General features: G+C 32.6%; 1 protein-coding gene and 1 long non-coding RNA gene across 4 annotated transcripts in view; one reads left to right on the top strand and one right to left on the bottom strand.

Annotated features, from left to right (window-relative positions):
* Positions 1 to 13,131, top strand: part of LOC126750657 (fatty acyl-CoA reductase wat-like) — a 43,125-nt gene extending 29,994 nt beyond the window's left edge. Inside the window, exons 8-10 of one of the 3 annotated variants that reach the window (XM_050460327.1) lie at positions 3,982 to 4,224; positions 4,382 to 4,639; positions 12,570 to 13,131. In XM_050460327.1, coding sequence (XP_050316284.1) covers positions 3,982 to 4,224; positions 4,382 to 4,639; positions 12,570 to 12,675 — 607 coding nt within the window. In that variant the 3' untranslated portion in view covers positions 12,676 to 13,131. The remainder of the gene's footprint in view (positions 1 to 3,981; positions 4,225 to 4,381; positions 4,640 to 12,569) is intronic. The other 2 variants (XM_050460329.1, XM_050460328.1) reach the window with 2 other exon arrangements.
* On the bottom strand, positions 133 to 2,518 carry LOC126750668 (uncharacterized). The gene is made up of 3 exons (XR_007665784.1): positions 2,170 to 2,518; positions 1,595 to 2,104; positions 133 to 1,542 (listed from the first exon to the last, which is right to left on the bottom strand). It is a non-coding gene; the product is annotated as an uncharacterized LOC126750668 (long non-coding RNA).
* Positions 13,132 to 24,856: the final 11,725 nt, after the last annotated feature.

Genomic DNA, 24,856 nt, shown 5'->3' with positions numbered 1-24,856 from the left:
GTTATTCGATGAGCTTAAAATAAATATATTTTGCAAGATTTTGACAGTAGTAATGATAGTAATAATAGTAACATTAGTATATGTAATGATATTAAATGGAAACACATTTATTATTTGGCATTGTTGTTTGACATTTGGCATATTTGTTTTCCTAATAATTTTTAACATTAAACTCTTACTCAACGTACACTCAAGCTACTTTCTTCTCTTTTATGTATTTTTTTAGATCCCCATCTGAATTAAATAAACACAAATATATCATAAAATTGTATAAATGAACCTAGCTTAATCATTTTATTAACATCAAATATTTACAATTGCCGCTGTACAGGGTGTCCCATTAAGAATGTTCCTCGGCTGTATATCAGGCCCCAATAATCGTAGAGCGTTGAAAAAAAAAATTAGTATAAAAGTGGCCCAAAAAAAATAGCTGGAAAATATTTTGAAGTTCATTGGTCAACCGCTAGAGGGCGTTTTAGCTATACTTAAAAACTTTAAAGTCTATTTTTTCCAAAAAACCTTCAATAACTTGCATCCCAAAATATTACCGAAATAATCTACAAAGTATTCTTGACAAAAATGTTTTGACAACCATTTCTGTCAAATGTCAAACAAAGTAGTGGGGAGAGTTTCAATCTTAAATGAGAAAAATGGTAAGAAGTAGGCTTTGGCTGCACCGATTTTTTTAAAAGCTCTTTTATTGCTTTATTTTTCTACCAAAAAGAAATTATTGGAAAATTTTCGTAAAACCCGCTAGGGGGCGTCTACTTCTAACTTACGCTATTCGACTGATTATTTTAAGAAACTCAAATGCACCATGTGTGTTTTTTTACGGTATTAAGAGTGGAGAACAAAGCCTAATAATTTAGTAAAAACCGCATTTTGATATCACGTCTCTAACTAAAGTTACAAAAAAAAATTTGTTCATTAGAAAGTGAAAACATTAAATTTGGTCGTTAAGTTCTATTTACCAGCTGGGTTAAAAAAACTGGTGTCTAAATGAATTTTCGTGTAGAGAAACAATCTTGGTATACCGGCGTTTTAGAAATTCCGGAAGGTGGCGTTTATTTATACACTTCTTTATACAGGAAGTTTCATTGGTAATAAATGAAGTAATAAATCAATGTTTATGGGAAAACTAGGAAAACTATGCATAGGAACGTTTTAAATATTTATCAACGTCGACGCGTCATTGTAACACGACAAAAATATTTTGATAGTTTTGGCACTTGGTACCGATTAAACTGAAAAAAAATAAAAATCTTGCTTATTTTAAATGGAATAAAAAATAATAATATTTTAATTCCTACACTAATCTAATGCCTGCCGAGGTGTTCGAATTGTCTTCCGTCTTCTTTTATACAATTTTGAACTCTTCGTCGGGTTGATTCCACGACTGCCTCTATTTCTGCGGCTGGTAAACTCCGAATAGCGCCCCTTATTCGCTGTTTCATATTTTCTCTATTGGTAGGAATCGAAGAAAATACAATGACTTTTATTCTACCCCATAAATAAAAGTCAAGGCAGGTTAAATCTGGCGATCTGTAAGTATATGCAGTGTAATCTAATAATGTTTCTATAACGATAAAATTACCTTGCCGGCCAAGGGAAAAAGCTACCTCTGCCAATCCACCGATCAGGGTACCGCTGATTAAGTAACGTTCGCATTTGTACCGCGAAATGAGCCGGGCATCCGTCATGTTGTAAAAACATGTTGGCTCTTATAAACAGAGGCACCTCTTCTAATAATGCTGGGAGCTCATTTCTTAAGAATCCAAGATATCGTTCTCCAGTTAGGCTCTCATCAAATAAAAATGGACCTATAACCTGAGATCCTATTACACCGCACCAGACATTAACACTCCACCTTCCCTGATGCTGGATCTCGCGCATCCAAGGAGGGTTAGTTTCAGACCAATAGTGCATATTATGTCTGTTAACTCCTCCGCCACTATTGAACGTTGCCTCGTCTGTCCATAAAATTTCGTTGAGAAAATTTGGATTTTCGAGCAACATATTCTCCATCCAATGACAATAATCTAGTCTTCTGTCATAGTCTTCTAGATTTAATGCCTGGTGGAGTACTATATGGAATGAATGAAATCTATATGCAAAAAAAATAAATTAAGTAAGTATCTAGGTACTTATTTTTGAAAAATTATGTTATACCTGTGTTCCTGCAAAATTCTGTGAACTACAGAACGAGGTATGCCTAAATCGCCTGAAATAGTTCTGATGCTTAAGTGCGGATCAAATTCTACATAGACCAAACAATTTATTATGTTTTCCTCCATTCTCCTGCGACCTTGTCTACGGTAAGTTGGATGGACTACACTACCTGTTGTCCGAAAACGACGGCCAAACGAAGAAATATGTTTCTACTCAGACGCCGGTTTTGAGGAAAACGTTGAGCATACAGCCTTGCAGCTAAAGTAGCATTTTCAAAACATTCATAAAAAATTTTGATAACATTTACCGGCTCTTGCAAAGACAGACGCAATTTAAATTAAAGTCAAAGAATAAACTCTGATCGAAATAAATAACTAAATTTATAGGACCACCGAAAACTTTTAAGCAGCTGTCACAGAGTTGTCACCTGCCTTTTTGTTTTTTAAACAAATGCAAAGCCAACTTATTATTAAAATTGGCATAATTTAATTACCTATTTATTTATACTTGAATAAACTGCTAACCGATAGTCTCATATAAACTTTAATTTTTAGTTCCTTTATGAACACAACTAATATGTTGCTGTATTTTTTTCAATATTATTCTTTTAACTTAGTTTAGCACATCATGTAGTATTATTTGTTGCTACGTTGTGCAAAAATTTAAAACGTTCCTATGCATAGTTTTCCCATACTGAATAGATTTATTCCCGCTGAAACTCCTTTATAAAGAAGTGTATACATAAACGCTACCTTCGGGAATTTTTAAAAAGCTGGTATACCAAGATTGTTCCTCTACACAAAGATTCATTTAGACACCAGTTTTTTTAACCCGGCTGGTAAATAGAACTTAACGACCATATTTGATGTTTTCACTTTCTAATGAACACATTTTTTTTGTAACTTTAGTTAGAGACGTGATATCAAAATGCGGTTTTTACTAAATTATTAAGCTTTGTTCTCCGCTCTTAATAACGTAAAAAACACACATGGTTGCATTTGAGTTTCTTAAAATAATCAGTCGAATAGCGTAAGTTAGAAGGAGACGCCCCCTAGCGGGTTTTAGGAAAATTTTCCAATAATATATTTTTGGTAGAAAAATAAAGCAATAAAAGAGCTTTTAAATAAAAGTTGTTTTAAAAATCGGTGCAGCCAAAGCCTACTTCTTACCATTTTTCTCATTTAAGATAGAAACTCTCCCTACTACTTTATTTGACAGAAATGGTTGTCAAAACATTTTTGTCAGGAATACTTTGTAGATTATTTCGATAATATTTTGGGATGCAAGTTATTAAAGGTTTTTTGGAAAAAATAGAGTTTAAAATTTTTAAGTAGCTAGAACGCTCTCTAGCGGTTAAGCAATGAACTTCAAAATATTTTCCAGCTATTTTTTTTGGGCCACTTTTATACTAATTTTTTTTTTCAACGCTCTACGATTATTGGGATTGGGGCCTGAGATACAGATATAACTATTTTACTTGAAACTCCTAACGTCTTCCAAAGTCGTTTTACCAATATTTTATGTTATTATTCTATAGTTCTAGTTCAATAAATCAGTGTTATTTTAACTATTGTTAGGTTAGCTAAAATATCGTCATATCAACGTTTTAAATTACAAGCAACGTCTTAAATGATATAGCGTTTATATTACATCTAATGTATTCTACTTACTGTAATATCTTTTGAAATACATTACTGTATGTTCATACATACCTACATATCTTTTGAAAAATTGTTTCAAAGATATAAATTTCTCATTTATTTTTGGATAATTTCTTTATTCATTGATTATTATTTAACTCTTATTTTACAGAAAGCCTGATAATATCCCAGTATACAACTATGTTGCTTCGCCTGAAAATCCAATTCTTTGGGATGAATTCCTAAAGTTAAACTTTCTTCATGGAGTAAATTACACCCCCTCTAGTGCCATCTGGTGTCCATATGCAGTATTAACAACAAACGTATACCTTTACTGGATATTAAGGCTTCTTTTACATACATTACCTGCATTCTTCATTGATTTGGTTACCTATGCAATTGGAGGAAAACCAAAGTAAGTAAATTTTATGTTATAGTATAAACAAGATATTTCTCATGAAATATTTTGGATCTTGAGTTAAGTGTAATTGGAAACATCACATTGCAACATTATTAGTCTATTTTTAATAATACATTATCTAATTAATTTATCTATGCTAACTTTATTCTAGGTTATTAAAGGTATATAAGAAAATTCACAAGTTTAGTGAATTAGTAGCCTTTTTCTGCATGAGGGAGTGGAATTTCACCAATTCAAATACCCAAAAATTATGGAAGAAGCTAAACAAGACTGATCAGGATCTATTTCCACTTAGCATGACCACCGTGCACTGGACCATGTATTTCAGAATATATGTCAAGGGTGTGAGGAAGTACCTCCTAAAAGACGACGATTCTACTTTAGAAAGGTCAAGAATAAAAAACAAAAGGTACCTAATAATAGATTTTTTTTTTAAATTTAATTTGTTGTGATTTTTATTACATTTATAACAGTACTGTTTAGTAAATATTTCAAACAAAATACATTGTTATGCATACTACATACTACTATTTTAATTATTGGTGCGAATTTATTATAGTATCTGATTCTTATTATCATATAATACTAGTATTTTATTGGTTTTCTTAGTGCTTATCTTTAATCAAAAAAATCCTTAGATCTCTTATGCGTTTTTTAGTATATACTTTCTAGTTGCTTTAATTGAAGCTTTGCGCATTAAAGAATTTTAAAAACTTCTATACAAAATCTTGTATTTGGTCTTGAATTGTCTTCTTTTCGCATATCATCACATCGCTCCTATGCGAAAAAAATCGCAATCTGGAGCCAAATCTGGATTGTATGTATAGTATGTAGGAGTTCCGCCGGCATTAATGTACAGGGTGGGCCAATTTAGACGTTTTCTTATGGGAAGTCATGTCCCTGTTAGAGATAAAAAAATTTTGACCTCCATTCTCCGGGCTCAAATTTTAAAAAAAGTTTATTGAAGCAAATGAAATTTTGCTATGGCAAACAGTTTGGCCGCTAGAGGGCGTTTCTGAAATTTGGTCATTTTCGTTTTTCCGCTATGGCTGTTGTGTTTTTAAAGATAAATGATTTCTGTAAAGACTTTCTTATAGCACTTTTAAGCGCTTAACATGCTCATGATATTTAAATTTATACAGGGTGCTTCATTATTAATTTTTTTTTTTTTTAATGGAATGCATATTATTTTTTTGCATTTTCTTGTAGCCCTTAAAATTCCCTTTTCAAATATATATAACACTAATAATCTAAATTTAATAGTTTACGATATATAAATAAATTTCTTAAATATTAAAAACACGTAGGTAATGACCCGCCATTTTAATCGCGTAAACGGAAGAGTAGGCGTGTTTTAAACTGCTATAAGTGAAGCTTAATATTTACATAAACAAACTTGTTTTTATAATCTATGTTTTCCTTTGTATTTATATTTTGATATTAGAATCCAAAAACGTATCAATTTTTCAAAAAATTCCATATGATTAGATGTTTTATCAAATATAATGAGAATTTAAGGGCCTGCGATATCAACGTCCTTATTAAAAATAAGTGCAGTTATTTAAGACACTCAAAGATTAAAAAAGGACGTTATAGGTTCTGTATTTTTTATTTGTGATACTTCAGTAAGCAAATAGTAAGCGCTTTTAAAAATCAAAAGTAAATTAAACAATAGCTCCTGTTTTATTAAATATTAATTATATTAATGGACAAATACAGTTATAAAAACAAAATAATACTGTAAAAAAAAAATAAAAGTATTTATTTATTTATTTATTTATTTTAAACTTAGAATATGAACTAACAAACAAAAAGTAAAAACCAGATTTTATTTTTTTATTGATATTTTAACTAAAACTGCAACTCTATATATTACGTACTTATAACAAGTGTTCAAACTGAGCTCCTTCCTGATCAATGCACCAGCGGCTACGTTTTTCAACATTATCAACAGCGTTTCTTAATTCAATATTTGTTATTGTTGCAAATGCATTATGTAAAGCTTCTTCCAACATTACTCTTGAAGTAATTGGCTGTTGGTATACCAAGTCTATTATTCTTCCCCAAAGATAAAAATCTAAGGGTGTTAAGTCAGGGGATCTAGGCGGCCAACGTATTGGACCTTGATTTCCTATCCACTACTCACCAAACTACTCATTTAAATAATTACTGACCACTCTAGAATTGTGCGGTGGCGCACCATCCTGCTGGAAAAATATAGGATGCCTCTGCTGGGCTAGAGGCAATTCCTCTAGGAAGCGCTCAACTTGCGTTTGCAGAATTTGTAAATATCGCTCTGAATTTAACTGTCCATCATAAATATAGGGATCAATAAATCTACCACGAAATATGCCTACCCATACACTAAAACTGTAACGGCCTTGATTTCTTACAGCCACCGTTGCGTGAGGATTTGCTCGAGCCCAGGTATACCTATTATACCTATTAAAAATGCCTGCACTACTAATCGATGCTTCATCCGTCCAAATACAATTGTAGCCAAATGTTGTATCTTGACCACACTTTTGCAAATACCACCGACAGAATTCCAATCTTCTATCACGATCCGCAGGAAAGAGATGATGAACTTTTCGGGTTCGATAAGCTTTATACCTATATTTTTTTTAAATCCGTCTTGCAGAGGTCCTTGGCACACCAGTTTCTACTTCCAATTTCCGGGTGGATAGATTAGAGTTATTTTCAATTGCGCCCAAAACTGTTAGATCCAATAGTTCTTGATCGTCATTTATATTATTATTAGCATTTCTTCGCGGTTTAGCAAAAGAACCAAAATTAATAAGGTTTCTTTTTAATTTCTCAAACAGCGTACTATGTGGCTGGCGTTCTGGATATCGTCGTTGATATAAATTACAGGCCTCTCTTGCATTTTCATTACATTCAATAAAACATTTAATCATATCGAATTTTTCATAGTTTTGATACATTGTGATTATCACATAAAAGAAATACAAAGTAAAACAGATTATGAAAATAAGCTTGTTTATGTCAAAATGACATATTACTCAAAGCAGTTTGACAACCGCCTACTCAACCCTTTACGCAATTGTTTCACCCGCAATTGTGTCACCCGCCTACTCTGTTTTTTAGGCGTTTTAAATGGCACGGCATTATAATTTATTGATACTTAAGAAATCTATTTATATCTCCTAAACTAATGAATTTAGATTATAAGTGTTATATATATTTGAAAAGGGAATTTTAAGGGCTACAAGAAAATGAAAAAAAAAATATGCATTCCATTTAAAAAAAAAAAAAAAAAAATTAATAATGAAGCACCCTGTATAAATTGAAATATCATGAGCATGTTAAGCGCTTAAAAGTGCTATAAGAAAGTCTTTACAGAAATCATTTATCTTTAAAAACACAGCAGCCATAGCCGAAAAACGAAAATGACCAAATTTCAGAAACGCCCTCTAGCAGCCAAACTGTTTGCCATAGTAAAATTTCATTTGCTTCAATAAACTTCTTTTAAAATTTGAGCCCGGAGAATGGAGGTCAAAATTTTTTTATCTCTAACAGGGACATGACTTCCCATAAGAAAACGTCTAAATTGGCCCACCCTGTACAGGTTAGGCATTATCGACATGCAGTGAAATCATAGATTGTAGAATTATGATTGTTGTAAATGTCATTGATTTTTGTTACCATTAAAACTGATTTAACACACGAAATGCATTTGCTCAGATCTAAGCAGACGCGGCATCTTTCGCATGCAGTTACTAGTGTGTTCTGCGGTCTCTTCCTCTTCCCCGAAGAATCTTTATTCACTTATAGGCATTGTCTATTTTTCTAGCTTAAGTTTTCCTAAATAGTCTCTTACCACTTTAGAACTGATGACATGTGAGCTCATTGCTGCTATGGCCGCTTGACTGCCACCAGCCGGTGAAGGGCAATTCGATAGAAATCTCTGTAAAAATCAAGAGTTTTACAAGAGGCTTAACACACTTGGTAGTCACTACTACCAAGATTGTATATTTTATTGATATGCTTAATACAGCTGACGTATTATTTGTTATTTACATGAAGTTATTCGCAGTAATCTGTACATCGTGCTGCCCGCCTCTTCTTTTGCTCCATTATTTAACTTGCCCACACATGTTTTAAAGCCTTAGTGCGAGATGTTGAAGGACTCACCCAACGGTATCTCTCTCTCATTGATTTAAATGTTAATACTACTTCCTTGTACTACTTTTTTTTCTAAAAACTGTAGAATCTCCATGGATCAACAATTTTCACCATACACTGTATTAGCAGATACTACTAGCGTATTTTTAAGGAATTATTTTTGTGTTCTGATCCAATCAAAACTCGATCTGTGGTTTAACAAATCCGCTCTTAAGATTGTCTTGTCCCTGGTATTTTTTTTTGCTACAAGGAACTATGAGAGTCGTGTTTTTTAAATTAAGTTCCGAAGTATTTTTAAAAGATGAACAGTTTTTTACCTAGAGAGAGCCGTATTTTCTATTTTGGAAGCTTATATACAGGGCGTCCGGAAAGTCAACGATAATACTGAAGGGGCTGATGGAGCAACTCATAAGCACCCAGAAAAACATAAAATGACCTTAGTAAAAAATCGATGGTTTTCGAGATATTGGCACTTTAGTGGAAGTCACCAAAATCCTACTCTTGGATCAGATTTTCGATTGTCACGCCTTAAAAATAGATATTTTTTAGAATCTTTTTTTAGCTATGCAACACTGAATAGCCATTTTACTGATCAAAGACAAACATTAAACTAAACGGCCAAAAAATTTAATAAGAAATCTATTCTAAAATAAAGTATTACTTATTTTTATTTTTTAAACTTTGAATTTGACCGCTCATACTGGACCGAAAAATTGTACGGCAACCCGGCTAATACCTTAAAAAGTTTGCTCATTTAATTTAATTTTAAAATTACCCAATATATTTTAAAAAAAGCTTTACTGTTATTGTGATAGAGTGAAAGATAAATCTAATCTACTTTATGAAAAAAATAAAACAAATTTATAACTATGTTATGTTCAAAAAATATTTTTATCTAACTTAAAAAAAAATTTAAAAATCAAACAATATGTTCGAACTGTCTACCACCAACGCGAATGCAGGCGTGGCATCTTTTAATAAATGACCTATTGATCCATCTTGCATTCCTGGCAGCGTTAAGATCTTGTGCTGCATCATTTATTCGCTGCCGTAATTCAGCAATATTATTTATTGGTCTTGCATAAACCTTTTCTTTTATGCAACCCCAGTAAAAAAAATCAACGGGGTTTAGGTCTGGAGACCTGGGAGGCCATAAAATTAGACCAAGTCGGCCGATCCATCTGTTGGGGTATGTTTGGTTTAAATACCGAAGAACTTCATGGGCATAAAGTGCCGGGCAACCATCATTTTGGAATCACATTATTCGGCGACTGGCCAAAGGAACATCTTCTAAAAGAATTGGTAGATTGTTTCGACAAAAATCTAAATAAGCCTGCCAGTTCAAATTTTCTGGTAATTCGAATGGGCTAATTACACGTCCGTTCAAGATACCGGTCCACAAGTTTACTTTAAATCGGTACTGTGACCTTTCTTCTCGAATAGAGTGGGGATTTTCCAACGCATAAGTGTGCAAATTGTGCATGTTCATAAAGCCATCCTTTTTGAATGTACTCTCATCCGACCACAGTATATTATTAAAAAAAATCGGATCCTCTTGATTTTTTTGCAACATTCTGCGGCAAAATTGTAGGCGTGGTTCGTTGTCTCGAGGCAGTAGGCTTTGCACTCGTTGAACATGATAAGGGTGATATTGAAATCGCCTAGTGATGTCAGGGATACCGATTTCGGTATCCCTGTCCTTCTTTCGATTGCTCGTGCCGAAGTAGTCGGATCATTTTCAATTTCTTCTAAAACTTGATCAACATAATCAATACGAGGTCTTCGCTCTCGAACAGGAGCATGAGGCATTCTGCCTTCGGAATATAAGCGGTGCACATTAATAAATACACGATAGTCAGGATATCGGGCCAAATTCGGATATCTTTCTTGATAAAGATTAGATGCTGCTAGAGCATTTCCTCTGCATTCACCATAAATGAGATGCATGTTTGCATATTCTTGGGCGGTATACGGCAAGGGCATAATAAATGATTAACCAATAAAACAAACAGCTCAAAGAACACAGTCCACAGGAAAATGAACTCAAAAACAAATCCAAAGCAAAATGTAACAGAAACGTTAGGATGCAAGCAAAAAAGTAGTTAGTTCACGGAATACTGTAAACAAACTAATATCCAAAAATGTTTGTTGTTTATTGCTATGGTGATAAGAATTACCTTCGCTCTTGATTTTTTTAATTTTTAAGTTTAATAAAAACATTTTAAACAAAACTTAAAAATTTGTTTAATTTTTTTACAATGATACCTAAGGTGAATTAGGGTTATTTTTTACTATAACACAATAATAGTAAACTGTTAAAAAAACATTTAGGTAATTTTAAAAAGTAGATTAAATAAGCAAACTTTTTAAGGTATTAGCCGGGTTGCCGTACAATTTTTCGGTCCAGTATAAGCGGTCAAATTCAAAGTTTAAAAAATAAAAATAAGTAATACTTTATTTTAGAATAGATTTGTTATTAAATTTTTTGGCCGTTTAGTTTAATGTTTGTCTTTGATCAGTAAAATGGCTATTCAGTGTTGCATACCTAAAAAGAGATTCTAAAAAATATCTATTTTTAAGGCGTGACAATCGAAAATCTGATCCAAGAGTAGGATTTTGGTGACTTTCACAAAAGTGCCAATATCTCGAAAACCATCGATTTTTTAACTAAGGTCATTTTATATTTTTCTGGGTGCTTATGAGTTGCTCCATCAGCCTCTTCAGTATTATCGTTGACTTTTCGGACACCCTGTATATCTACATATTCAGGGTGTTGTTCTCTCTCGTTCTGCTCCATAACTTGGCCACACATAATGTTTTAAAACCTTATTGCGAGATGTTAAAGGACTCACCCAACGGTATCTCTCTTTCGTTTATTTAAATGTTTAATACTACTTCCTTGTACTACTTTTGTTCTAAAAACTGTAGAATCTCCATGGATCAACAATTTTCACCATTTACTGTATTAGCAGATGCTACTAGCGTATTTTTAGTTTTTTTAAGGAATTATTTTTGTTTTCCGATCCAACCAAAATTCGATATGCGGTTTAATATAGAGCTGTTTTAATAAATGCGCTCTTAAAATTGCCTTGTCCCTGGTATTTTTTTTTTGCTACAAGGAACTATAAGAGTCGTGTTTTTTTAATTAATTTCCGAAGTATTTTTAATAGATGAACAATTTTTGTACCTAGAGAGAGCCATATTTTCTATTTTGGAAACTCATATATCTAAATATACAGGGTGTTACGAAATTCGGTGCAAATATTTTAAGAGCATATTGTTAAAGTCAAGACTTTTTTCCTATAAACTTGTGTCCTAAAATGCACCCCTCAGAGCTATAGCCCGCGCAAATTGCTTGAAGAAAATAGATTTGAAACACTAACTATAGTTATGCGTTAAATCTTTTGAAAGTTTATAAGTCTCCGTTTTTTTTGGGTTCTCTTGACATTTTCCGTCTCAAAAATGGTGTAAACACAGATTTAGAATAGACTACCCTTATGATGGCCTATATCTTATGTTTCCGATAAGAATTTTAAAAATCTAGAAAACCATCTAGAAAAAATCTAAATTTATGGTTTCTTGCATTTTTTCGAAACAATAAATTCAGTCACAGCCTACTTCGTTTTTTCTAATTTGATAGGTTAATAGGGTTTAATAATGCTCCCGTTTCGTTTACCAGCGATTTTCTCGAAAACGGCTAATTGTCTCGAAAAAATGCAAAGGACAAAAATTTCAGATTTTTTCATGTTTAACGAGATGGCGTTTCTAGATTTTTAAATTTCTTATTGCAAACATAAGATAGGGACCATCAGAAGGGTAAGGCGCTCTGAATCCTACTCTAAAATTGGATTTACACCATTTTTGGGACGGAAAATAAAAAGAGCACTCAACATTTGACGTATAACTGTACTCACAATTCCGAATAATCCATTTTTCTTCAAGCAAATTGCACGGGCTACAGCTCTAAGGAAGTGCATTTTAGGACACATGTTTATAGGAAAAAAATCTTATTTTGACTCCAACATACTGTATAAACGGTTTATGCGAAATCACAAAATTCTTATTCTGGATGATTTTCAAAATAAATTAAGATGCTTAAAAATCACAAATATGTAGAAAAGTACACTTATCTATCAACCATAAAAGATGGTTAACTAGTTAAATGTTATTTTAATTTTTAAATTTTCTTTCAGGTTCATGCTTGTCCATAAGATTTTGACAATCTTCTTCGTCTGCCTTACAAGCTATATATTCATTTCCTGCATTTCAAGGTTATATAATTGCATTTTGGGTATTTAAATATTATAATTTTATCTTAATTTTAATGTGTTATGTATCAGGTTTTATCTTTAAATTGGGACTGTTAGTTTAACATAAAATAGACAATAGATGTTGAAATCAACCTTAACAGCAGCAAAAGTAACGAAAGTAAAAGTAACGCAAAAAACTTAAATTAAAATGCTACCTGTATAAGATTCTTATAAAAATTTATTTTAAAAAATGTTTAAAAAAATTTTTAGTATGTTTAATGTTATAAAATTTCTAATTTAATTTAATTCTAATTTAAGTAACAAATATTTTTATCTATTGTCATATTGGTAATATCTACTGTACTTTGTTGTGTCTACAATACTTGTTTAGTTTAATAGTATTGTGTATATGATTATGCCATAAAATCATGTGTCTTGTATATATTTTAAGAAAAAACTTAGATTGTGATATACCGTTTTTAAAACAGGTAAATAGAAATAGCTAGGTAGTTTTAAGTGTAAAAAAATAATTAAATTGGCTATGTATTCCTTATAAATCTCTTTGCTTTCATGATTGGTATAAATATGTTAAGGACAACTAGCTTACCAGGGTACAATATATAAACAAATAAAAAATTTAAATAAAATTATTTTATTTTATAAAATCAGGTCCTATATATTCAGTGTTTCTTTTTGCACCAAATACAGTTTTAACATATACATCACTCCTAAATGCATCTGAAACTCTTTTCAAATGTTCTTTTTAATAACTTTCAAAATAATTTGTATAATTACATAAATTTTTTATATGTTGATCAGGAGATAATTCTAGCTAAATTAAACTTTTAATTTAACCCCAACCATTTCAATCTAACCCATTTGTTACATTTTTGCAAAAACAAATTTTTTTACGAAAATCTGTTTTATTTAATAAGGTTGCGAAAAAAAATTAAATGTTGATTATTTATTAAAAATTATTATTAAATATAAATTATTTTTATATATAGCATTAATATGACCTTTGGAACTCTGTAAAATGTAACTCTCTGAACAAACGATTATTCGACCTTTGATAGTGTTATGCTATCTTATGTTATGCTATCTGCGTTTCTTGGAGGAAGTTCTCCCAGAACTCCTTGAAAATGTTCCACTAAACGTTAGACAGCAAATGTGGTTTCAGCATGATGGAGCGCCGGCTCACTTTGCTATACAAGTACGCGAGTATTTGGCTCAGCAGTTTGGGCACCGTTGGATTGCCAGAGGTGGAGCAGTTTCTTGGCCTCCTAGGTCACCCGATTTAACGTGGCTCGATTTTTTCTTGTGGGGACATGTAAAGTCTTCGTGTATGTATAGTCTATGAAACTCGACTAGAATCAGAGCTAGACTTAATTAGACGAATAACAGTAGCATTTGAAATCATTCAAAACGAGGATCAAATTTTTAGTGTAGTCCGCCGAAATCATTTGCGGCGTTTAAATCGGTGTATTGAGGTTGGAGGAAGACATTTTGAACAATTGTTGTGATTGTATCATATACAAAAGGTAAAAATAAATGCATCAGATTCTATATGGTAATTAATATTTTTTCTAAATTTAAATGCGTCTTAGGGCCGTAGTGGCGTAGTGACACATTTCCGGACATGGGTTCCTATACTCAAATGGATTCTACTGTGGCACTGAACAACCCCTAGAAGTTTGATCCCTTAGTTGTGAAACACCCTGTACTTTTCACCATGTAGCAATAGCTTTATTATTGGTACCAATGATAATGTACATGAGTGTAATCAATTGCACCAAAAGCACAAGGAAATCTATACAACTGTACCCATTCGTTGATTACCTAGTTTTCTGTAGGAAATTTAATCCAAATTCCTGGCTTTTCAACTATGTTTGGTAAAACGTGAAATATCGTTTTACATATTGTTGTTCTATGAACTCCTTCTTTTCCGATCCCTATTTGAAGTCCAGGATCACTTAGAAATCGCAAAAATATTTGCATTTTTTTTGGACTCAATGCACCAACTCTAGTCTCCACTTTTGGCTCCAAAAAATGGTTAGCTATCCACTCAACATTTTCTTCACCAAATCTATACAGACCGTGGTATTCTTCGGCACGACTTTCTTTTCTTTCGGGATAAAATTTTACAGATCGTATATTCATAAATGCAGCCATTTCTATCAAACTGTTTAACAATACTAAATTTTTAAGCCAAGGTCTAACAAGCTTGCAAAAATGTAAGCTTTTTTTAATATTCTTAGTAATTACTTACTTTTATTCCCACCATTTTTAGACAATGCTAACAACTTTAGCTTTTGCTAATTGTATTAATTAGTAAAAGTTACTACTTACTTTTATTCATTGCAAACTAAGCATTTGCTAAGAAAATGTAAGTTTTAGCTTTTACTGAATTCTTATCCACACTGCCCAATGACATGGTATGAAGAAGGGATTGAGATTAAAGATCGATTTTTTTCGATAAAAACGTCATAGAATCACAATACATTATTGAATTTGATCTAAGAAAGAATCCGATTTTTTTTAAAAAATGATTGTTGAACATACTTGCTAAAGCAAAAAATTAATAAAAACCATAATAACGAAATAGTATATTGTATACCTAGTAGGAAAAGCTTAACATTCCCGGGCGATCGTAAAAATTGCTAGTCGAGGCGCAAGCCGAGACTTGCAATACGGAGTCCGGGAATGTGGCTTTTCCTACGAGGTCTACATACTATTTTTTCCGAAAATCGGAAATCATTAAAATTACGGTAAATTATTACTAATCATGTAATTTCAAATCAACATTATTATTTTGTCCTTAAATAAAAGAAGCCATGAAACATTGTTTCGTAACTACGGAAACGAAGTACATAATTTTAAATTGTCAAACTTGACGAGTGAAAAGTTTATTTGTGGCGTCTTTCCAAAGTGTTGATTTTTTAACGTTTTAAAAAGCCAAAGTAACGTGTAAAATGATGAGTGATGATGACTGTTCCATTTCTGGAACCTCCCCAGAACTCACGGAGGCAGTGAATGCTGCATCATTGGAATTGTTACCAGTAAAATCTAGAAATAAGTATAACTATGCATACAACCGCTTCATGGACTACCGTACGAATAAAACTGTAACTTCGTTCTCAAAAAATGCTGTAATGGCATACTTCTTGGAGCTTGGTTCCAAGAGGAAATCTTCAACTTTATGCGCCAATTATTCAATGCTGAAGGCAACCCTTGCAATTAGACATGATGTGGATATATCTAAATATTCAAAACTTCGGGCATTCCTGAAACGGCAAGCACATGCCTATAAGCCAAAAAAATCCAAGATTTTAACTAAAGAAGAAATAAATAAATTTATTCAGGAAGCTCTAGATAAGGAATATTTAATAATTAAGGTAACTTACAAAACTTCAAATTATATTTGGATTCTTTACATGCTTATTTATTGTTGTAGGTAGCTGTAATATTTGGAATTTCCGGAGCTTGAAGAATGGACGAGCTGGTTAAAATGACTATACAAGATATACAAGACCTACTATCTAAACTTTTAGTTACCATACCGGATTCAAAAACCAATACATCAAGATCATTTATAGTAAACGAAATGTACTTAAATCTATACCTCAAGTATGTCTTTTTAAAACCAAGAGACATGAATACCACTCGGTTTTTTTTAAGTACCAAAATGAAAAAGTTTGTAAACAAGTAGTAGGAATTCACCAATTTAGAAACATGAGTTATACACCCCTTTACCATGCATATTGTTTACGATGCATTTTGTATATTGCTTACTTATTATTTTTATGCCTTTGTTATATTAGTATTACCATTGCTTTTACAGTTAGTCAGAGTTTAGAGTTGTTGTAACTAAGATCTATGTTAATTTGATTTTTGATATATTTTTGTATTCTAAACTTACATGTTGGCTGTGTAGCCTAATAAATAATTTTTTTTAAAACATAAAATCGAAAACACGATTTTTAATTGGCGCAGTCGGTAGGATTGCCAAAAGCTGATATATCGAATATTGGCTTTTCGTTCAACGATTGATTGGCAATCGAACGGTCGAGAGTGCTTCGAAAGGACATCGAAATATTCGCTAAGACCACAAGTTAAGTGCGTGCGGTTAACTGAGGACATCGTGACCTTTGTGTGAACTGTTTCGCAAAAAAAATTGGGAGATTGGTACTACATTGACCAGTTTCACGAGGAGTTGGACCTTGGATTGGACTACAATCGCCACCCTAGAGTTCGCTACTTCATAGATGGCTAAAAACGCAGTCATAATATTCATGTAAGTCGATTTTTGTTTAGTGCAACTGTATTTTGCTAATGTCGATTAATGAATTAAGCAACGCACTTGAAAGCCTTAGAATAGAACCTTCAACTAGCTCTGTCTCCGCTTCTATAATTGAGGAAGCGTTAAATAATAAGTTAACTATTGATTTAGATCAATTGAAAGAAAATCTTTCTAATATTAAAGAAATTGAAAAATTAATTTTTAAAGACTTAGAAAAAGAAACTAGTCATAAAATAAATTCAGAAAATAAAATGGCGCAATTTAAACCAGAATTTTTAAATTGTGTGCCGAATTTTGATGGTAACCCATCAGAGCTGAATAGATATTTGGCAATTTGCAAATCAATTATTGATACGTTTTACGATGCTAACAACCCCGCAAATTTTCAGAATATTTATATTTTAAATAGCTTAATAGGTAAATTAGCGGGAAATGCAAAATTAGTAGTCAATGTTCAAAATGTCTCCACTTGGGACGATCTAAAAAATACCCTATATAGAAATTTCGCTGACCGTAGAGATGAAACTTGCTTAAATAGAGATTTAGTAATGTTAAGACAACAAGGCAATGAGTCTCCGCAGAATTTCTATGATAGAGTATTAGAAATCCTAAATCTTTTGTGCAGTTATGTTGATGCTCATGAAAATGCTCAAGCTGTCCCCATAAAGAGGGATATGTATAAAAAATTAGCCTTAACTACTTTCATATCCGGACTAAGAGAGCCACTTGGCAATACCATACGTTGCATGCGGCCGGTAGATCTAGCCGAAGCCATACAGTTCGTTTTGCAAGAAAACAATACAAAGTATTTTCAAAGTAATTATGTGCATAATACACAAACACAAAACAAACAGAAATTTCAACAAAAACCTAACTACCAGACTCACAGAGACACAAACCCTAACAGACATAATGTAAATAATTATAGTCATAACAATAACAATAGATTTTTCCCAACAGGCCCAGTTGATATAAGACCTAACCCGAATTATAAACAACCCCGTTTGCCAACAAACTCAGAAGTTTTTGGTAGACAACAAAATGTCTTTAAACCAAATCCCAATAGGCAATTCCCCAAGCCTACTCCCATGTCTGTTTGTACTAATAATACAAACCGCCCTTCTACTTCTAACTATAGAAATAATAATTACCAAAATCAACAAAATAGGCCAAAACCTATTGTTGAAGAGATTTACAATACACAACTTAACCCTTCAGGTAATTTGCACCCTCATTCATATAGCGATGAAGATTACTATGAACAAAATTTCCAAAATGACCCACAAAACGAATACTACGAAGAAGAGGAACCGAACGACTATTTTGAAGAGAATTATGAAAATTTTCCAAATGTCGATCAAGTCAACCCTCAAACATAGCCCCACCGATCTTGTCTTTTAATACAAATAGCGTAAGCGAGTTACCGTATGTCACCTTTCCGGAACATAACATCAAAATCTTAATTGATTCTGGATCTACGAAATCATTTATAGATCCCCAACTTGCATTCAAATTTTATCCTAATTGTATAAAAAACGACCCTTTTATTGTAAGTACGGTTTTCCAGAAATCTGCTCATAAATTTAGTGCGCAGATACTCGCGTCAAAAATTTTTAAATTGCCACGCCCGAAAAACTTAAAGTTTCATTTGTTTAAATTCCATAATACTTTTAAAGGACTTTTAGGTCTAGATAACCTAAAATCTTTGGAAGCAAATTTAGATTTCAAGCGAGGATATTTGATTACCCCTCACGCAAAAATTAAACTCCAATACCATCAAACAAAACAGGAACTTAATTGCATAACAATAGCACCCCGTACAGAACAAGTAATTAAAATTCCAACAACAATAAAAAATGGCGAAATAATAATTCCCCATCAAAAAATTCACAATTGTGAAATTCCAGAATGTCTTACAATTGCAAAAAATGGTTCAGCGATTACCACTATTTTAAATAATACGTGTGACCCAGTAATTCTCGATTTTTCACAACCAATCGAAGTAGAAAAATTTGATAGGAGATTTATGGAAACCATAGATTATAATAATTTTGATGATTCCCGTAAATGCGAACTAAATTTAAACCAAATAAGAACTGACCATTTAAATTCAGAAGAAAAGAATGCAATCTTAAATTTATGTAAGGAATTTTCGGACATTTTCTATCAAGAAAATACGCCTTTGACTTTCACTAACAAAATTAAACACCACATTCGAACAACGGACGAAACACCTGTATATACAAAATCGTATAGGTATCCATTCATCCATAAAACCGAAGTTGAATCCCAAATAAAAAAAATGTTGGACCAAAAAATCATTAGGCCCTCAAATTCCCCTTGGTCTGCACCAATCTGGGTAGTCCCAAAAAAACTTGACGCCTCGAACAAACAGAAATGGCGCGTAGTCGTAGATTTCCGCAAATTAAACGAAAAAACGATTGACGATAAATATCCTTTGCCCAATATTTCCGATTTACTCGATAAATTAGGCAAATGTCAATATTTTACGACATTGGACTTAGCCTTAGGTTTCCATCAGATTGAGATGAGCGAAGAAGACATCCCCAAAACAGCTTTCAGCACTGAAAACGGACATTTTGAATTTACCCGAATGCCATTTGGACTGAAAAATGCTCCGGCAACTTTTCAGAGAATAATGGACTCCATCTTGCGTGGAATTCAAAATGAAAAATGTCTAGTTTACATTGATGACATAATTGTTTTTTCGACTTCACTTCAGGAACACATCGATAGTCTTAAAGCCGTCTTCAAAAGGTTAAGAGAGACTAATTTCAAAATTCAGTTGGATAAAAGCGAATTTTTAAGACACGAAGTCGCTTACTTAGGACACGTTGTAACCCCCGAAGGTGTGAAACCCAATCCTGACAAAATAGTAGCCATAAAAAAATTCCCTATTCCACAAACGACGAAACAAATAAAAGGTTTCTTAGGACTCCTAGGCTACTATAGACGATTCATAAATAATTTCGCTAAACTCACAAAACCTATGACGAAATGTTTAAAGAAAGGCGCAAAGATTGAACACAATGACGAGTTCAAAAATTGTTTCGAAACCTGTAAAAATTTGCTGATAAACGAACCCATTTTGCAATACCCTGACTTTTCCAAGCCGTTTAATTTAACCACCGATGCAGGCAATGTTGCGTTAGGCGCAGTTTTGTCTCAAGGCCCTATTGGTCAAGATTTACCTATAGCGTATGCTTCTCGTACTCTTAACGATTCTGAGCAAAACTACTCCACCATTGAGAAAGAATGTCTTTGCCTCGTATGGGCAACAAAATATTTTAGACCCTATCTTTTTGGTCGCAAGTTCAACATTATAACCGATCATAAACCCTTGCAATGGCTTTTTTCCCTTAAGGACCCATCCTCTAAACTTTTACGATGGCGAATAAAATTGGAAGAATTTGATTACACTATAATCTATAAAAAGGGTAAATTAAATACCAACGCAGACGCCCTTTCGCGAATCGAAATTCACACAAAAGAAACACCTGAGTTTGTAAATCTTAAAAATTATATGGAAGAGTTTAATAAAAATTTAGGCCAAGAAATGGCTGGAAGTACCAGTCAAAACAACGAAAATAATACCATAAACCCTGACCTAGATCGAGCATCCATTATCGCCCAACCAGACGATGAATCACCAGTCTTGCCACCAGACGATATGACGATTCACACGAACGTCGACCAAGATCCTATAGTCGGTATTCCCATTATAGAATCTGCGGTTAATTATGGAGCTAATCAAATTTTTATAAAAAGTGTTCTGCATTCACCTGCAAAACCTATAATCAAAATACTCTTTAACAAAAAACGTAGGATACTAGTTCAAATTTCGAAAAATAACTTCGAAGAAGATATTTTGAGTTTTATGAAGGAATTAGTAGTCCCAGAAAAACAATACCATTTGTATTTTTCAGACCCTGAGATTTATGAACCCTTTTCAGAAGTGATTAGAACAAATTTTAGATGGCCTTCAATTAAATTCAAACGTTGTTTGATAAAACTAATTGACGTGACCGACAAAAATGACATCAAAGAAATAATTCAAAATTACCACGAAAGTAAAACAAATCATCGCGGTATCGAAGAGACGATAAAAAGATTACGAGAAAAATATTATTGGCCCGATCTTAAAAGTTCTGTACAAACGTACATAAATGAATGTGAAATATGCGCTCGAAGTAAATATGAAAGAAAGCCCGTTAAAGTTCCAATGAACGTCACCCCAACAGCAACTAAACCCTTTGAGATTGTACACTTAGACACGTACACACTCGAACAGACAAAGTTTCTCACCATAATAGATAGTTTTTCTAAATATGCTCAAGCATATCCGTTAAAGTCTTTAGCTGCTAGTGAGATAGTAGATAACTTGCTAAACTATTTCTCTCACCACGGTATTCCCCAACAGATTATCGTCGACAACGGAACTGAATTTAAAAATACAATAGTAACTGAACTTTTAACTTTACACAAAGTAAAAGTACATTTTTGCTCACCACATCACCCCCAATCAAACGGTGTAATTGAACGTTTACATTCGACACTATCTGAACATATAAGATTACTCAATAATCAATCATTTTCCACAACACCAGTAAGTCAAAAAATGATTTACGCTATTCTAGCTTATAATCATACGATTCATTCTGTCACTAAATATAAGCCTATTGATGTAATTAAAGGTCATATAACAACTAATGATGTATTTGATATAAAATTGGATCAATTGCTTTTAAGTGACTACGTAAATACACATAAGGAGAAAAGTAAACTTCTGTATTCTCAAATAAATAATAAACTAATTAACCAAAAAGAAAGTCTTGCGGAAAAACTAAATGTAAATAAAGATAGCCCTGAGATTTTCCAAGAAGAACAATTAGTTTACCCCCGAAAAAACGTACGACAGAAACTTGCAAATAAGTTTGATTTTCCCACAAAAATTCTTAGCACTAACCCTGATAAGAAAACAGTCAAAACCTCAAATCAAGAAAAAGTTCATATGTCTAATATTAAACGTCCTTTAAAGACAAAATATAGTTTTGACTAATTCTTGACTTTGTTTCATCCCTTTCAGATTGCTACAAATGGCATTTGCATTTGAAAATAGAATAACAATAGAAAAATTAACTGATAACCCTGGACTTGTACCGATAAAATTAGGACAAGCAAAAATTGAAGAATACACACATACTTTAATACACTACTACGACCTTAACCCAATAATTACAGAAGTAAATAAACTTCATGTTAAAGTGAATAACCTTACGACGACAATAAATAACAATGTTAACCACCATTCGGAAGTTGCTGACTACTTACGAATTTTAACGATAACGCAAGACCAAGTCGAAACGAAAATAAAAGATATTGTGCCTCACCCACGTAGATTAAAACGCGGATTAATTAATGGCATTGGCTCAATATTTAAAAGTATAACTGGTAATTTAGACGCCTCCGATGGAGAACGTTATGAACGACTAATTAAACAGCTACAAGACAATCAAAAAGCCTTAGCATCAAATATTGTTAAAGAAAATTCAATTTCCCTTGGTTTACTGAAGAAGTTTAATTCGACCATTTATCAAATTAATCGTAATGAACAACTTCTAGATGAAAAATTGCATAAGGTTGAGTTAGCAGTACAAGCGTCGAACTTTTTGCAAAGTTCCAATTATATCAAGCATACTGTTAATCAATTAATCAATTTATATGAAATTATCGACTCCATTTTGCAGGACATAGAAAATGCTATGACATTTTCGAAATTAAAAGTTTTACATCCTAGTATAATAAAAACCGAAGATTTGTTTTCTGAATTAAAAACAATTCAAAAACTTGTAGGCGCAAAGCGCATGCCTTTAGAAGTTACTTTAGAGAATACTCTGTTGTATGAACAAATAATTAAATTAGAAAGTTTTATTCTAAACAACAGAATAACATTTCTTTTACGCATTCCAATAACATACCAGAAGGATTTTACTTACTTTCATCTGTACTCAATACCAGTTAAAAAACAGAGCATGTTTAAGGTCATAATACCAAAAAGTAAATTTCTACTCAAAAACGAGTTGCACTTCTCATACCGGACGAATGAATGCCAAGAAATATTTGGAAAATTATACTTCTGTGACAAAATGGACCTGCAAGAAATCAGTAGCAGTAGTCCCTGTGCTGTCCAGCTGTTAGAAGGTCAAGGTCAACCAACCACCTGTCAACAAGTCGAAGTCGAACTGTCTAAACCCATTTTCACCCAGTTGGACTCCTCTAACAAATATGCTGCCATTCTTCCCGAAGAAGCCACCCTTCACTTGGAATGCCAATCTCAAGAAGAATTTGCGAAACTTCAAGGTTCACTGATCTTCGATGTACCTATTAACTGTCAGATAACAAACAACCAGGAAGTTGTTATCTCAAACTATCAATCAATTGGAACAAATCACCAACCAATTTTGTTCCCTGATTTAAAGTTAACCCCCGTTGTCCTGCCCACGCTTAATTTAACTGCTCATGTCGATGACCTGAAACTGGATGGACTAGACCGATTGAAGAGCCAAATCCTCCACAATCAGCCCAAACCGATAATAGACGAAATGACGCGCTACCCCAGCGTCTGGACCACCCTTTTGTATTTAAGCCTAGTAGTTGCAATTAGCTACTATGTCTACCAGAAGCTGAAGCCTAGATGCATCTCCACCCCAGGTAGAAGCCAACCCGATAGCGACACACCGGTTCAACTTCCTCGACAAACTGTGGAGTTGAATCTTTGAGGGGAGGAGTTATACACCCCTTTACCATGCATATTGTTTACGATGCATTTTGTATATTGCTTACTTATTATTTTTATGCCTTTGTTATATTAGTATTACCATTGCTTTTACAGTTAGTCAGAGTTTAGAGTTGTTGTAACTAAGATCTATGTTAATTTGATTTTTGATATATTTTTGTATTCTAAACTTACATGTTGGCTGTGTAGCCTAATAAATAATTTTTTTTAAAACATAAAATCGAAAACACGATTTTTAATTCATGCCTAAAATAGTGGCCAGTTATTTGAATTTGCCAAACTCGAAAGAATATACCGGCCACTGTTTTCGTCGGTCTTCTGCCACAATGCTTGTTGATTCTGGTGGAAATATTACTAGTTTAAAGAGACTGGATGGATAGAAATCAACAAACGTCGCTGAAGGATATATAGAAGAGTCTCTTACTAATAAGGAAGAAGTGGCAAATAAAATTTTCACAGCAGAAAAAAATTAAGAAAGTAAATCTAATATTTCTAATACTGCAGTAACGCCCAATATTAGTTATCGTCATACAAATAAAATTATTAGTTTGGAAAATATTCAACAAAATAATGCTATTAGTTCCCAAGTTCTTCCAGTTTTCAATACTTGTACTAATTGTCAAATAACAGTAAATATAACAAATAATAAGTAATAATTTTAAAATATAATGTTAACCTTGTTTGTGCTGAAAGTTTTAAAAATAAAATTGTTTAGGAAAAAAACCTGTTCGCATTTATGTTCTAAAGTTTACTGTATGGAAATAACATTTCCTTACAGTACAGAAATGAATATTTCCTTACTGTTATTTTCGGTTGCCAGGCAACAATCAAGTTGGAGGAAATATTGACTTTTTCTTTCAAATATGTTGTCAAAAATGTTATTATTTCTTATCGATTTTCGGAAAAAATATTTTGTTTTATTTAAGTTTTGAATATAGACATTTAAATTAATTATACCACAACACGGAAATTGTAATACGCTATTATTTTGTTTTGTGGAGCATTAATTTTGCCCATCCGGTTCTGTATATTTTTTTCTGAAGTTATTTAGAAAGTTATACAGCAAAATAAATGACAGCCTTATGAAACTTATTGGCCACTTTTTCATCCTAA

Source organism: Anthonomus grandis, chromosome 2, assembly GCF_022605725.1.
Source record: "Anthonomus grandis grandis chromosome 2, icAntGran1.3, whole genome shotgun sequence".
Taxonomy (NCBI): Eukaryota; Metazoa; Arthropoda; class Insecta; order Coleoptera; family Curculionidae; genus Anthonomus; species Anthonomus grandis.
This window is presented reverse-complemented; position numbering and strand designations above follow the sequence as displayed.